The sequence below is a fragment of the Physeter macrocephalus genome, chromosome 11 (assembly GCF_002837175.3).
Source record: "Physeter macrocephalus isolate SW-GA chromosome 11, ASM283717v5, whole genome shotgun sequence".
Classification (NCBI taxonomy): Eukaryota; Metazoa; Chordata; class Mammalia; order Artiodactyla; family Physeteridae; genus Physeter; species Physeter macrocephalus.
Window position 1 is genome coordinate 24,542,383 of NC_041224.1, and position 15,317 is coordinate 24,557,699.

At 36.3% G+C, this 15,317-nt stretch overlaps 1 protein-coding gene and 1 pseudogene across 1 annotated transcript in view; one reads left to right on the forward strand and one right to left on the reverse strand.

Annotated features, from left to right (window-relative positions):
- Positions 1-14,887, forward strand: part of YME1L1 (YME1 like 1 ATPase) — a 33,375-nt gene extending 18,488 nt beyond the window's left edge. The window contains exons 8-19 of the mRNA XM_007113666.4: positions 377-459; positions 3,056-3,146; positions 3,881-4,033; positions 6,763-6,895; positions 7,592-7,654; positions 8,955-9,067; positions 9,928-10,083; positions 11,094-11,245; positions 12,256-12,382; positions 12,475-12,548; positions 13,195-13,281; positions 14,522-14,887. Of these exons, the coding sequence (XP_007113728.1) occupies positions 377-459; positions 3,056-3,146; positions 3,881-4,033; positions 6,763-6,895; positions 7,592-7,654; positions 8,955-9,067; positions 9,928-10,083; positions 11,094-11,245; positions 12,256-12,382; positions 12,475-12,548; positions 13,195-13,281; positions 14,522-14,665 (1,376 nt within the window). The 3' untranslated portion in view covers positions 14,666-14,887. The remainder of the gene's footprint in view (positions 1-376; positions 460-3,055; positions 3,147-3,880; positions 4,034-6,762; positions 6,896-7,591; positions 7,655-8,954; positions 9,068-9,927; positions 10,084-11,093; positions 11,246-12,255; positions 12,383-12,474; positions 12,549-13,194; positions 13,282-14,521) is intronic.
- LOC102979989 (synaptophysin-like protein 1) lies at positions 5,186-6,397 on the reverse strand (annotated as a pseudogene).
- Positions 14,888-15,317: the final 430 nt, after the last annotated feature.

A 15,317-nucleotide genomic window follows, 5' to 3' on the forward strand; every position in this document is an offset into this window, starting at 1 on the left:
AAAAAACCAATATAGGGATGATAGGTGATATCAGCAGGGTGGTGGAGGGGATGAGCTCTGATGATTATTCCTTTGTGTTTCTTAATTATGTACAATGGAGTTTGAGAGCCATTGTTTTAAATTTTTATTATTCGATATAAGAAGAGGAAAATTCTTAGTTTTAATTGGAAAGGCAAAGATGTCATTTTATTATGAATCATTTATTCCTTGAACACCGTCTCAAAATCCAGAAGACCTAATATCTACTCCTCACACTGATTAAATATATGTGAACTTAGATATTTAATTTTTCTGGGCGTTCTTGCATGTGAAAAATAAGGTAGTTCGAATTTTATGAATCTATCAAATATGTAAACATTTGTTTTTGTCCCTTTAGTCCGCTTCCGGACAACAACAGGGCTTGATTCTGCCGTAGATCCTGTGCAGATGAAAAATGTTACCTTTGAACATGTTAAAGGAGTAAGTTAAAAAGTTAACCTGATCTCCTCAAACATTATCTTAATTGTATTTTATTATTCTAAAGGTTGAAATAATAGAAAATATATATATTGGTCTCTGCCCCATGTTCCTGGCACAGAGGTCCTAAAACCCTTGTAATTTCCGAGGTGCGAAGAGCACCAGGAGCATCTTTTGTTTTACTGTTTGGTCTTTGACCCCGGTTCCTGACACAGGGCTTCTGAGTCCCTCAGAATTTCCTGGGTGATAGCAGTGTCCTTTGTTCTTTTTTATTTTCCCCCTTGGCCACATTGCACACAGCTTGCCAGATCTTAGTGTCCCAACCAGGGATTGAACCCGGGCCCACGGCAGTGGGAGTCCTAACCACTGGACCACCAGGGAATTCCTGCAGTGTCTTTTGTTCCAATGAGGTGGTTCTGGGTGGGCGCCTGGATGGGGCCGGTCACCACAAGGACCCAGCCATGATTAGGGTCTTAGAACTTTCACCTCCACTCTGTTCTCCAGAGAGGGGAGAGGGGCTGGAAAGGGATTTAATAATTGATCATGCCTATGTGAGGAAACTCCCATAAAAATCCCAACAGGTCCGGGTTCAGGGAGCTTTCAGTTGGTGAACACGTGGAGGTGTGAGGAGAGTAGCGTTTTCAAAGAGGACGTGGAGGGGCCTATGCCTCTTCCTATGTCCCTTGCCCTACCTGTCTCTTCCTTCTGGCTGTTCTGAGTTATATCCTTTCATAATAAACCAGTAGTCTGGCACCTAAACTGGTTTCCTGAGTTCTCTGAGCTGCTCTAGCAAATTAATCAAACACAAGGAGGGGTTGTGGGAACCTCCAATTTATAGCCAATTGGTAGAAGCAAAGAGACAACCTAGACTTGGGATTGGCATCTGAGGTGTGTGTGTGTGTGTGTGGTGCTAAGTCTTGTGGGACTTTGGCCCAAAGATGTGTTTCATGTTCACCCCTTCCCAGGTACTTTCTTTTTAACACTGCCCAATGTACTTGAGCTTTCTCACTGAGAGTTATTTAAAGTTGTGTAATGTGAGGTTGCCGGTTGGCTGCAAATATGTTATTACGGCAGTGTAATTTAAAATAAATACAGGGCTTCCCTGGTGGCGCAGTGGTTGCGAGTTCGCCTGCTGATGCAGGGGACACGGGTTCGTGCCCCGGTCCGGGAAGATCCCACATGCCGCGGAGCGGCTGGGCCCGCCCAAAGATGTGTTTCATGTTCACCCCTTCCCAGGTACTTTCTTTTTAACACTGCCCAATGTACTTGAGCTTTCTCACTGAGAGTTATTTAAAGTTGTGTAATGTGAGGTTGCCGGTTGGCTGCAAATATGTTATTACGGCAGTGTAATTTAAAATAAATACAGGGCTTCCCTGGTGGCGCAGTGGTTGCAAGTTCGCCTGCTGATGCAGGGGATGCGGGTTTGTGCCCCGGTCCGGGAGGATCCCACATGCCGTGGAGCGGTTGGGCCCGTGAGCCATGACCGCTGAGCCTGCACGTCTGGAGCCTGTGCTCCGCGAAGGGAGAGGCCACAACAGTGAGAGGCCCGCGTACCGCACAAAAATAAATAAATAAATACATACATACATATGTGAAAGTACACATGCAGAGGCATTTTTAATTTACATTGGTAGCCAACATTTTTAAATTGAAGTTTCACCCACAAAAAGATTTCCTGGTTGTTTGTTCATTTGTTTTTTGAACATTGAAGTCTGGAGCGCTAGGCCTGTATTCTTTGGCAGAGCCATGTTGTGGTTGTCTTTAAAGGGACTGTTGCTTTCCAGTTCAGCACATTGCCACCACTATTGTTTTACATCTGGCCTTCTGCACTCATTGATTGATACCGTTTTGCCACTAGGAATTTGCATTTGTGACTTCTGGTTATATGCTGACTAGGAAAATGGCTCACCATTTCTGATAGGCAGCTTTCTTAATCTTATATCAGACTTTTAAAGTTGAACTAGTATTCTGATTGCCATTTTTGTTGGCCAGATTGGGCTTTATTTTTGCTAGGGATCTCAATTCTGCAATATTTTATATTTTGGAGATTAAATCTTAAAAATTTTTTTTAACCACAGCCATTTATAAAACAATATTAGTACACTATAGCTTAATTTTTGTCACTATCCTTTGGCATTTGTCAGGAAGTAAATCGTTTATAATGAAAATGATCTCATAACTAATCACAAATTAATGTTATAACTTAAACATAGACTCTCTTATCATTAATATATAGTAAGTCCACATAATTTGCCCTTGAAGCTTATAACCAGGTCCAAAAAAGTTTTGGATTTGAAACTTACTAGGTGACTCTTTATATTAAATGCCACTGACACATTTAACGAGAATTTTGAATATAACAGTTCTTTTTAACCAAAGGAAGCAGTTAAAAAGGGTTTTTGTTGGGATATATAAGGAGACTTCATATAACTGGCATTGAGGGTCGGGAGAAAACTCTTTGAGTATTTCTAAAGGGGCCTTTTTGTATACTTTCACTGAAACAAAAAGCCAAGTTAATTTAATCTGCAGTTAAATTTATGATATTCAAAGAGGGTATCTTGGTAATATAATAATTATTTGGTAAATTGTATCACTTTAGGTGGAGGAAGCTAAACAAGAATTACAAGAAGTTGTTGAATTCTTGAAAAATCCACAAAAATTTACTGTTCTTGGAGGTAAACTTCCGAAAGGTAAGATATCTTCCCTTTCACATAACTTGACAAAATACTGTAATATGTCACTAATTTAACTTTTATCAGATTTGACTGATCAAAGTTTAATTCTTAATTGCTATTTTACAAATAAGTGCTCATTCTGAACATACTGTTCTGTAATCTTTTTTTTTTAATTTTTGGTAATTTAAAATTTTGTTATAATTTCAAACTTTAAGTAAATTACAACAATAAATAGTACAAAGAACTCCCTCCATACTTTTAACTCATGAGACTCAAAATTTTTTTAACATTTTGTTCTATTTGCTCATTCCTTTCTTTACGTAACATGTATTTTTTAAACCATTTGCAAGTAAATTATAGATGTCATGCTCCTTTGCCCCTAAATACCTCATTGTGTATTTCCTAAAAATTATGTATATTCTCTTTATACCGCTTCAGTACAGTTATTAAAATCAGGAAATTTAACATAGATCCAAAACTATTATCAAATTCAAAGTCATATTCAACTTTCAGCATTTGTCCCAATATGTAAACAGTATTTAAATGATATAGGAGAATTAGTTAAGGAGCAGATCCTGAAGTGAATCATTAGTAGAGACAAATACGTTTTGGCTATGTTTCAAAATATTGGTCATTGATGTGCCTTCAACTGCAAAGCTATATAAATTAATAATTATTTGTTATAAGTTCATGTCTGGCTTTGTTTCTGATTTTTAATTTGAACCATTCTTGTTTATTTTTTCTTTTAGGAATTCTTTTAGTTGGACCACCAGGGACGGGAAAGACACTTCTTGCCCGAGCTGTGGCTGGAGAAGCTGATGTTCCTTTTTATTATGCTTCTGGATCAGAATTTGATGAGATGTTTGTGGGTGTGGGAGCCAGCCGTATAAGAAATCTTTTTAGTAGGTTTTAATGTATCTTTCATACAGTACTAATTTCTCTTAACTTTAGGGGAAGAGGGTTTCTTACCCTTTCTTTGCTACCTGTTTCTGATTGATATAGTTGGCTGAAATAGCCATTGTAGGGTTCTGGTTTCAGGTAACTTAGTGTGTGAGCTAAAATAGAACTGTACTTTTTTTCCCCAATTAGTCGGAAGAGCTAGTGGAAGTGCTAGATTACTGGGTGAGGCTGGGGGCTACTGAAAAGCTGGGTTTTTGTTTGTTTTGTTTTGGGGGTTTTTGGGGTGTGTTTTGTTTTCACCTTATTTATCAATTCTTTTTTTCTTTTAACTTCTTTATTAAGCTGGTTGCATAAAAGATATACGTTCTCATATTGACTATTCTTGTCATGAACAAAAGCAACAAAAATAAGGCAATAGTAAGATGTGCTTCACATATAAACAATCATGCGGTAGTAGGAAATCTGGCCCTGTACAACAAAAATATTAGGTAGCAAAATGTGAATAAGCCCTGTATTCAGAAGATACCCAAATGTGTGAGCAAAGACAGCACACCCATAATAGAACCCACTTAGGTTCCTTGTTTATTACGTGTAATTCCTTAATTATCCATTTGTGAAATAAGAATAAACATTAAGAAACATGAGATCCAAATTGCATTCATTTTCACAATATCAGTACTAAACTCAAAATAGCAACTTCATTGAACATAAATGTTAAATGTTTCTAAAGTAAAAGGCAATCTTAATTTTTTGTAACCCTATGAATAGAGTCTGCAAAAAAAGATAGATTATTTTACTGTACTTATGACGAGACTAGCCTCAGCCTGCACTGAAGGAGTATGGGCAACAAAGGACAGCGAGCAAATATCATGAGGAGTAATGCCCGTACATATCAAAACATCTTGGTGAACCACGTTCTACTTATATAGCCGATCTATTAAATAACCAGCATAATGGAAGCTGACACCTCATGCAAGAGAATTACTAAATTAACTATATATCTATTAGAAATTTCTAAACCCCACTCCCAAAACAATTTTAGTCCTATCAAGTACTGTAGGTCATTTAGAAAAACAGAAATAAAACATAACACACAGCCTTTGTATTAAAAATTTTCATAACCTATAAACAATATTCAGATATAAACTAAACTGAATGTTTTTTCTAAATATGATTTATGTAATCAAGACTTTCTTAAACGAAGACAGGTCTAAGGAATATGATCTGTACAAACTTACAGTAGTGTATATTCCAATAGAGATTTTCTTCCTATTATGATATAACAATATAACTCTTTTCTGAGTGAAGATATATGTTAAGGCTTAAGGTGTAAACACTTTGGAAGGCAAATTACTTAGTGAAGAAATTACTGTTCATTTAAAAATATGTATCATCTCATAATAGGCCCCAGAATTTTCAAATTCACATGTGAGAATACATTTACATCTTCAATTTCTAGGAAAGGCACAAGCTTTATGTAAAAAAGCAAAATTTTAAACCCACCAATTTACTGAAAAAGCCGTTACTTTTATTAGAAACAAAAAATGCTTCTCAAGATGTTGGCAACAAGTCATAGTATAGACATCTGTTTCAAACAGTGTACTTCTCTCTTCAATTATAAATTATATTCCAGTTGGAGGAGGAATACCTCCTTGGCCATGGGAAGTAGAAGTATTTGAGGGACTGTGTAAGATGGTCTCCTTGTACACAAACCATGCAGTTCCTCCCCAAAGTATCATATTCAGAAAGCCAAAGATCACAGATACATTTATGGATCCCATACTAGTCACAGAGCCAAAATGACTTATCACTCCTTGTTGATTACAAAGCAGAAGTTCCTGAACAATAATGCGACCAGTAGCTGTTTTAGTATCTGTAAGAGCTTTAGCCCAGGCTGAAGTGCTCGCCAACCACAAAAAAAGTGGCAACAAGAGTAACAACAAAGTCAACCATGGGAAGTTTTCGACTATCACGATACAGGTTCATGTAACCAACATAGAGCAGCGATGCAGTACAGGAAGACAAAGACTGCAAAAGTAACATAGAATTGTGCAGAAGAAGAGTAATCTCCGATAAGGACATGATTTTTCCAATCTACATCACACATATTTACACCTTGAGGTGCCTGAAATGATGCTTCATTCAACCTGAATTGATAACCAAAAGAAGCTGTAATCGTTCTATTGTCAGAAACTTTAGGATGACAAGCCACTTGAATTTCTGTTTTGCCCTTAAAACCTCCACAGGTGGCAAAAGCAAAGATAGAAGCAATCCACTCGAGGACCCAGATGAAGCCGAGGGGCTCCTTGAGCGGGTTGAGGTTGAGCTGGAAGGAGGACATCCTCTGAGGGAAGGAGGGAAAGAGAGTCAGGACAGTGGGGTGGAGGAGGAGGGAGACCGAAGAGACAGAGCTGCCCGGCCGTGAGAAAGGGCGAGCGGGGCGGGCCTATCAATTCTTTAGTATGTATTTAAAAAGTATTTGCCTCAAATCTCATTGTATATGGTTTGTACAGCTAGGAAGAATGAATACTCAATGGTGTAATTTTTTTTTTTTCTTCTGAGGCTACTGTTCTTAAATCAGTTAAGAAGGACCTCCTTTTATGTATTTTCTCCCTACTGAATGTCTTTTTTTGGCTTTTTAACTATCTTACAAGTTGTGAAATATTTATGCAATTTTATTTTAAAAGTGTTGATTTTATTAAACTTATTTGAATCTTTTCTGTCTTCTTAGGGGAAGCAAAAGCAAATGCCCCGTGTGTTATATTTATTGATGAATTAGATTCTGTTGGTGGGAAGCGAATTGAATCTCCAATGCATCCATATTCACGGCAGACCATAAATCAACTTCTTGCTGAAATGGATGGGTAATTGAATCTTCCTCTGGCTTTAGAATTTGGTGATATATTTGGTAGCATACCAGAGATAGGAAAAATTTTATGTTTATAGGCAACAGAGTAGTCCCTCGTGCAAGAAGTAAAGACAAGCTATTTTGACTATTGTATTGTTTTTACTAATGGGATCATTGATAATTGTTATATCAACTTCTCTTAAATTAAAAAACAGATTTTTCATTTACTGTAGCATGACAGGAAAGCAGTGATTCCAGCTGAAAGTAGTAGTCTCTCTGGAGATGTAAAGGGAGAATACCCTTATCCCTGCACTGTTTGTGACTAGCTTTGAGTGTTGCTGTAGATCCAAAAAATGTTTCTTAAAGTCATATAAGACATTCTGGAAGTCTAGGAGCAAATAATTTGAATTGGTAAACTTGAAAATAATTTTTCAAAAATTAGTCGGGGACTCAAGCTTTTTGTGTCAGGTCATCTCTTCCTAACTAGAAAAATTATTATGAAGGTATGTAACCACAGATGATTTGGTGATTTATTATTAACAGTTTTATTGAAGTGCACTGGCATTTTAGATGCCTTATCATCTTGGGCATTAAAAAGATCAATCCCTTTTCTTTGCTGTTAGTAAGATTAATGATAAACAGTTTTGCATAGAACATTTCTACATGTGTGCTGTTTTAATTTTCAATGAAAAGGTACTTTTTTTTTTAATAGTTTTAAACCCAATGAAGGAGTTATCATCATAGGAGCCACAAACTTCCCAGAGGCATTAGATAAGTAAGTATTAAAATTTTTGTGTGGCTTCCCTGGTTGTGCAGTGGTTGAGAGTCCACCTGCTGATGCAGGCAACACGGGTTTGTGCCCTGGTCCGGGGAGATCCCACATGCCGCGGAGTGGCTGGGCCCGTGAGCCATGGCCGCTGAGCCTGCGCGTCCAGAGCCTGTGCAAAAAAAAAAAAAAAAAAAAATTTGTGATATATTCTAGAATAGTGATGAACTTTAAAAACATAGTGCTAAGTGAAGGAAACCCATCACAAAATGTCACATATTATATGATTGCTTTTATATGAAATGTCTAGAATAAGCAGATCCATAGCAACAGAAAGTAATTTAGTGGTTGCCAGAGGTTAGGAAAAATGGGGAATAACTGCCAGTAGATTTGGGGTTTCTTTCAGCGGGAGAAGAGGGTGAGGGGGTAAAAATTCTCTAAAATTAGATTGTGGTGATGGTTGGGCAACTCTGAATATATTAAAAACCACTGGGTTACACTACCAAACGTAAAATAGATAGCTAGTGGAAAGCAGCGGCACAGCACAGGGAGATCAGCTCGGTGCTTTGTGACCACCTAGAGGGGTGGGATAGGGAGGGTGGGGGGGGAGGCACAAGAGGGAGGGGATATGGGGATATATGTATATGTATAACTGATTCACTTTGTTATACAGCAGAAAATAACACAACATTGTAAAGCAAATTATACTCCAATAATGATGTTAAAAAAAAACAACACTGGGTTTTTGACTTCAAATTCTATGATATGAAAATTGTATCTCAGTAAAGCTGCTAAAAGAATCTTCTCACAACTTAAACATCACAAAGCTTTTGGGTGGGGGGTGGAGAGGATTTTTAGAATAAAATTTACTACAGTTTAAAATTTTTATTGATTTTATTATATAGAAGTTATTCATACTTTCATTTGATCTAATAGTTGGTTCTTGCCTAAGACTCTAGTTTAACATTTTGTACTTAATAGCAGTAAAATGGATGTGTAGCTCTCATAATAGATTTCTGTAGAATTATTTGTTCCTTGACTGGCTGACTTGCATGTCTTTGTCTCTGAAGGGTTGTATGCTATCTAGATGCACACATTTATCTATATGAACCTTTGTTCTGCCTTCCGGTTATTGAAACTGTTATTTGAGCTGCGTTTTATAAGGAACCAATCTGAATATTTATGTTCAAAATAAATATTGGTTGCCGTTGTCTTTCCATCTTCTCTTTAGGATGTCAGTCCTGTTTAACTTGACCTTCAGCACAGTCAGCTTATTAATTTATATTTTCTTTTTGTTTTCTCCCTTTAGCGCCTTAATACGTCCTGGTCGTTTTGACATGCAGGTTACAGTTCCAAGGCCAGATGTAAAAGGTCGAACAGAAATCTTGAAGTGGTATCTCAATAAAATAAAGTTTGATCAGTGTAAGTCTAATTCAATGATACAGACATTATCTCCATAAAATGGTAATATATCAATCCACCCTGTTTGTGGTCCTTACTCAGGATGTCTTAAAAGACAAATTCCTTTAAATGTCTATTTTTCTCTCCTCTTGTTTGTCCATAAAGTCCATTTCTCAATTAATGTGTATCCAGAGATTCTGTCATTTTGAATCCCGATTCTAAAGAAAGTTTTCTTTTGAGTACTTAGATAATACTTGATGAATCTATGTATAAATGTTTCTTTAGATGAATGTAAAATATAAAATAATATAAAAAGCACCTGTATATTATGAGCATAGTACCTCATGATATAGTCACTTGGGGGCCAAAAGAGGGGAAGCAAACTATAAAACAAAACACATGGAAATATTATGGAACCACCTGAGTAATAAAAGCAGCTATTAAAGCTGCAGTATTTTCAAAGATATCTGAATCAATTCATAAAACCAAATATGTTTCCGATAATAAGGGGGGCTTTTATGTCCAAAGTTATTTCAAGATGAAATTTTGAAAACAAAATGTTGTCTATGAATGTGCTTTTTCTGTTTGTGGTTAGGCCATAATTAAAGGTTTGTAAATCGTTATCTAGCAACTCTACCTTTCTTTGTTTATCACAAAGTTATTTAAATATAAGAACTTTTGTGATTTGTCCCAATGACAATTTTAATGGTGTGTTTAATAGCAGTTTTGGCTTTTTCCCCTTAGAATTTAGTGAAGTAAGCTTTTGTAAAATTACAGTTCATGATGGCTATCTTCTTTTTTCTTTTGCAATGTGAGTTCTTTAAGAAGAGCTTTTTATTAGCTCTTCTGAAATTTTAATATTGTGTCCTGTCTGCATATAGCTGTTGATCCAGAAATCATAGCTCGAGGTACTGTTGGCTTTTCTGGAGCAGAGTTGGAGAATCTTGTGAACCAAGCTGCTTTAAAGGCAGCTGTTGATGGAAAAGAAATGGTTACCATGAAGGAACTAGAGTTTTCCAAAGATAAAATCCTAATGGGTAGGTTTTCTTTTTTTCTTCTTTTTTTCCCCTGTCTTATACTGTTCATTATGTTAGAGAAAAAATTCTTTTTTTTAAAATTGCCACTTGGTAATTTTTGGTTTGGTGGTACTTCACTCTTTTTTTTTTTTTTTTTTAATTTTTATTTATTTATTTATTGGCTGCATTGGGTCTTCGTTGGTGCATGCGGGCTTTCTCTAGTTGCGGTGAGCGGGGGCTACTCTTCATTGTGTTGCACGGGCTTCTCATTGCAGTGGCTTCTCTTTTGTGGAACACGGGCTCTAGGTGCGTGGGCTTCAGTAATTGTGGCTCATGGGCTCTAGAACTCAGGCTCAGTAGCTGTGGCGCACAGGCTTAGTTGCTCCGCGGCATGTGGAGTCTTCCTGGACCAGAGCTCGAACCCGTGTCCCCTGCGTTGGCAGGCGATTCTTAACCACTGCGCCACCAGGGAAGTCCAAGAAAAAACTCTTAATTTTGAGAGAAAGTTTATAAAAAAGAAAGGTATAGAAACATGCAAATATATACTCTAACAGAGCAACACAGTTTGGCCTCTTACAGAACAAATATATTATAACTTATATTACACTTTTTGGGGGGCATGAGTGCCCATGTCTTTCCTCTTGTCTGATATTGCTGATAAAAGAATAGTTAATTTTACTGTTTTTCAGTATTTAATTTTTATTTTAAATCTTGAATTGCCTTCAAAACAGGTTAGTTATGATATTCCTATTAAATAAGAAGTTTATTTTCTAGAAATAGAATTAAGCTTTTCCTTTTGATAGAAGGATTAAGATGATAGTTTTTACAGTTTGGTTTTCAGTTGACAAATTATGGTTTACATGTGTTGTAGAGTGGAGTCTACTCATTTTTTAAACTTTCACACTTTTAAAATATTTATTAATGATATTAAATCATATTACTCTAAGAATGACTTTGAAGCAAAGGAGCTTCATTCATTTAAATATACCTTCCTAATGGAGTATTTTACTTAAGTAAATTTTTATTCTTAGGGCCTGAGCGTAGAAGTGTGGAAATTGATAACAAAAACAAAACGATCACAGCGTATCATGAATCTGGCCATGCTATTATTGCATATTACACTAAAGATGCAATGCCTATCAACAAAGCTACAATCATGCCACGAGGGCCAACACTTGGACATGTGAGTATCTTTAGTTTTTCTTTTCTTTCAAATAGTGCTCCCCAGGAGCTTATGTAGGAAATTGCTGATGAAAACATTTCAAAAGAAAATTCAGCTACTTCCTCGGTGTGTTGATACTTTCTTCTTTAACTTCCTCAACTGTCTTGAAATCAGACATACTTGTGAAATTTATCTGCTAATAAAGCATATCCTTAATATTTCAGATAATATATTTACATTATGAAATGTAATTCAGGAATGACAGCAAAATATAATTCTTAAGTATGTAGTTGCTCTTTTCCCCTCAAAAGAAATTAGGTATCATAGTGACTGGTTCAATAGTTTTTCTAAGTTTTTTCTCATTGAGTACAAGTTTCATTTTCATATCTTTCTAATTATAGACGTTTTATTTTTTTATTTTTTTAAAATTTTATTTTTGGCTACGTTGGATCTTCTTTGCTGCACGCGGGCTTTCTCTAGTTGAAGCGAGAGGGGGCTGTTCTTCATTGCGGTGCGTGGGCTTCTCATTGCAGTGGCTTCTCTTGTTGCAGAGCACAGGCTCTAGGCGCGCGGGCTTCAGTAGTTGTGGTACATGGGCTCAGTGGTTGTGGCTTGCAGGCTCTAGAGCGCAGGCCCAGTAGTTGTGGCACACAGGCTGAGTTGCTCCGTGGCATGTGGGATGTTCCCAGACCAGGGCTCGAACCATGTCCCCTGCATTGGCAGGCGGATTCTTAACCACTGCACTTCCGGGGACGTCCCTATAGACGTTTTAAACATTTTTGTGCAACGAGGGACAAACAGTTGTATTGCAGCATTAACTACTTATTATTTATAAACTGCACTTTTGCTTTCCTCATTTTATACATAGCTGGTTTGGTCATCAATCACCATGACCATTTCTATTAAATGCCGCTGAGCTTTCAGCATCATGGTATTAAGTAAGGTCATGAGAGACAAATGATAATTCAGGTTATTAATGTAAGTGTTTCAAAACTGTGTCTGAATTTTTTCTTTGTTTTTCAATTGTCTAGGTGTCCCTGTTGCCTGAGAATGATCGATGGAACGAAACTAGAGCTCAGCTTCTTGCTCAGATGGATGTCAGTATGGGGGGAAGAGTGGCAGAGGAACTTATATTTGGAGCTGATCATATTACAACAGGTTGGCTGTAAAGAATAGCTTTGGTTCAAATTGTGTTTGTTGGTTTAAAGATTTTTTTTAACTTGAGTTTTATGTATATTTTAAAATTTTAGGTGCTTCCAGTGATTTTGATAATGCAACCAAAATAGCAAAGCGGATGGTCACCAAATTTGGAATGAGTGAAAAGGTAATGGCTAATTTTAATCCTTCCTCATGTATCAAATGTTGATGTGCCAAGTGTCTCTTTGTTAGATAGGGTTCTCATTATAAATTGATAGATTTTCCCCTGTCTCATTCCAAATGGATTTAACAAAGCTTACTCTAAACTAAATGTCATTTTCTGAGAAATGTAACATACTCTTTCCATTCCAGCTGCTCAAACAGTAAGAGTTATTACTTCATGAATTAACCAAATGATAATATAAATTCTTTAGCTTTTTAAATTCATATGACATCGAAGACCTACTTGTTGAGCTTGCTTTACTTTGCCCTTTCCACATATTTCACGTTCCTACATTATCACTGTGGCTCCATAAAGCAATTCCAATACTCTGTGAATTGTGGATTTCTGGACTAGAATAGCTGCTAAGGTTTTCTAAGAAGGTACTCAGAACGATACTTAGAATTTAAAATTTTCTCTCTTGCTCACACTTTTTAGTATTATACTTTCAGAAGAATAATGAAGTTTTTTTGCCCTCAAGGGCATTTTTATATTGTATTTTTTCCTTGCCCCCATGATATTTATTTTCTCATGTATAGGATAGTACTTCCTCTGTGACGTACATTAGTGTTGGAGGTTTTTCTGTTGGGTTTCTTTCTTTTCATTATTTTAGCTTGGAGTTATGACCTACAGTGATACAGGGAAACTGAGTCCAGAAACGCAATCTGCTATTGAACAGGAAATCAGAATCCTTCTGAGGGTAATGATCTCTTTTTTTTTTTAATGTTATCTATTTAGTCAAAACGTGCCTAAATATTTGGGTGCTTGCAAAAAAACTAAAGTTCCTCTGTTTTATAAAGTTAATAGGTGCACCGTTGCTGCCGTGATTAAATATGTCGTAGACTGGGGCTGCTCTTCATTGCGGTGGCTTCTCTTGTTGCTGAGCACGGGGTCTAGGGCGCGGGCTTCAGTGGTTGTGGTGCGGGGGTTCAGTGGTTGTGGCGCATGGGCTTAGTTGCTCCACGACATGTGGGATCTTCCCGGACCAGGGATTGAACTCGTGTCCCCTGCATTGGCAGGTGGATTCTTAACCACTGTGCCACTAGGGAAGCCCAGAACAATTTACATTGTGATTTAAATATTCAGTTCTACTTTAGCTCATATATTTCTAATATTTTATGTATTTTCTTTAGTTTGATTATTTTACTTGGACATGGTTATGTTCAAAATGTCTAGTAATTGTATTGTGTTTATATGACCTATGCTTCTTGGTATTGGTAAATTCATTTTTACATTTTCCACCCAATTTTATAAGGACAAAAATATAATTCGCTAGTTAAATATTGGCATAAACATTGTACAGGCAAATATGACACTGCCAAAAATGAACTGTTATTACTGCCGTTATTCATAAGCTGATAAACTTAATTCAGACTCACCTTTGGAAGAGAGTTGAAGGATTTAAGGGAAGAGTTCAAGGTGGGTTGCAAAAAAAAAAATCAAATATATGGAAGTCAGGGATCACCTTTAATGATACTGTATTACAGTATTGAGAGGTGAGTGTGTTACCAAGTAAAAGAATGGACATTATATCTTTTCTGGCCATTCTAGATTGAGTAAATTGGTGAAATCTCAAGAGGCAAAAGGAGCAAACTCCCTTTCCTTTCAGCACGTATATTGAAAAGAGAAATAGATTTCTTTGTTCACAGACCTTATTTAGAAAGCAGATGAGTACAATGTATACTTTTAATTCTAAAGTAGCTTTTTGTTTAAGTAGTCCTCAGTTATCTCCATGATAGATTTTGAGGTTAAAAATACAACATTTGAAAGTATGAAAGAGTTATCTTTAGGGAACCAAGCTTTTAAATGCTTTTATCTTTTATAAATAGAAGTCAATAGATTTTATGGTTTTTTTAGGGTACATAAAGGCTTTTTATCTCATTTAGGGTTTTTGCTTCTCCTAAGGTTTCTGCCTCTTACATATCTGCTTTGTATTTCAGGATTCATATGAGCGAGCAAAACATATCTTGAAGACTCATGCAAAAGAGCACAAGAATCTAGCAGAAGCTTTATTGACCTATGAGACTTTGGATGCCAAAGAGATTCAGATTGTTCTTGAGGGGAAGAAATTGGATGTGAGATGATAGCTTTTGATGCATTGTTGGTTTTATTGCAAGACCATAAGTAGCACTGCAGTAGTCGTATTTTGCAACACTTTTCTCCCATTCTTGGTATCTCACTCAAGGGTGTGAAACACTTTGTCAGTCTTTTGTCACATTTATCTAATTTTGATTATTCTCATGATGGACACCTACTGCAAATAGCAATTTATTAAAGAAAATAAAGAACTATCAGGATTGAAAACAGCTTGTTTGAGAAATGTCAATCAGTTATGAAGTTGAAAATAAGTAATGATTTTATGGTTGGTTACAGTGCTAGATGTGAATAGAAATTGTGCCTTTAGCTCTTGGGAAGTATTTTTACTTAGGAAAATAAAATTCTTGAAGGATTGTCTTTATTTCTAGATAGTACCACTTATCTTTGATAAAGAAATGATGCTATTTGGCTATTGGTAAATCATATTTCTACATACATCAGTGGAAACTTCATTAAGATGCACTTAATTATGATCTAGATTGACCATATATAGAGTGTTTTTTTAAAAATCTAAGAGTAGAGAATTGTGAACCTACAGATACAATCGGAATTTAAATGATTATTATAAGCTTTTTAAAATGCAGCTTGCATTTTCATGGTCTTTTTTTTTTTTTAACATTACTGTCACTCTGAAAATGA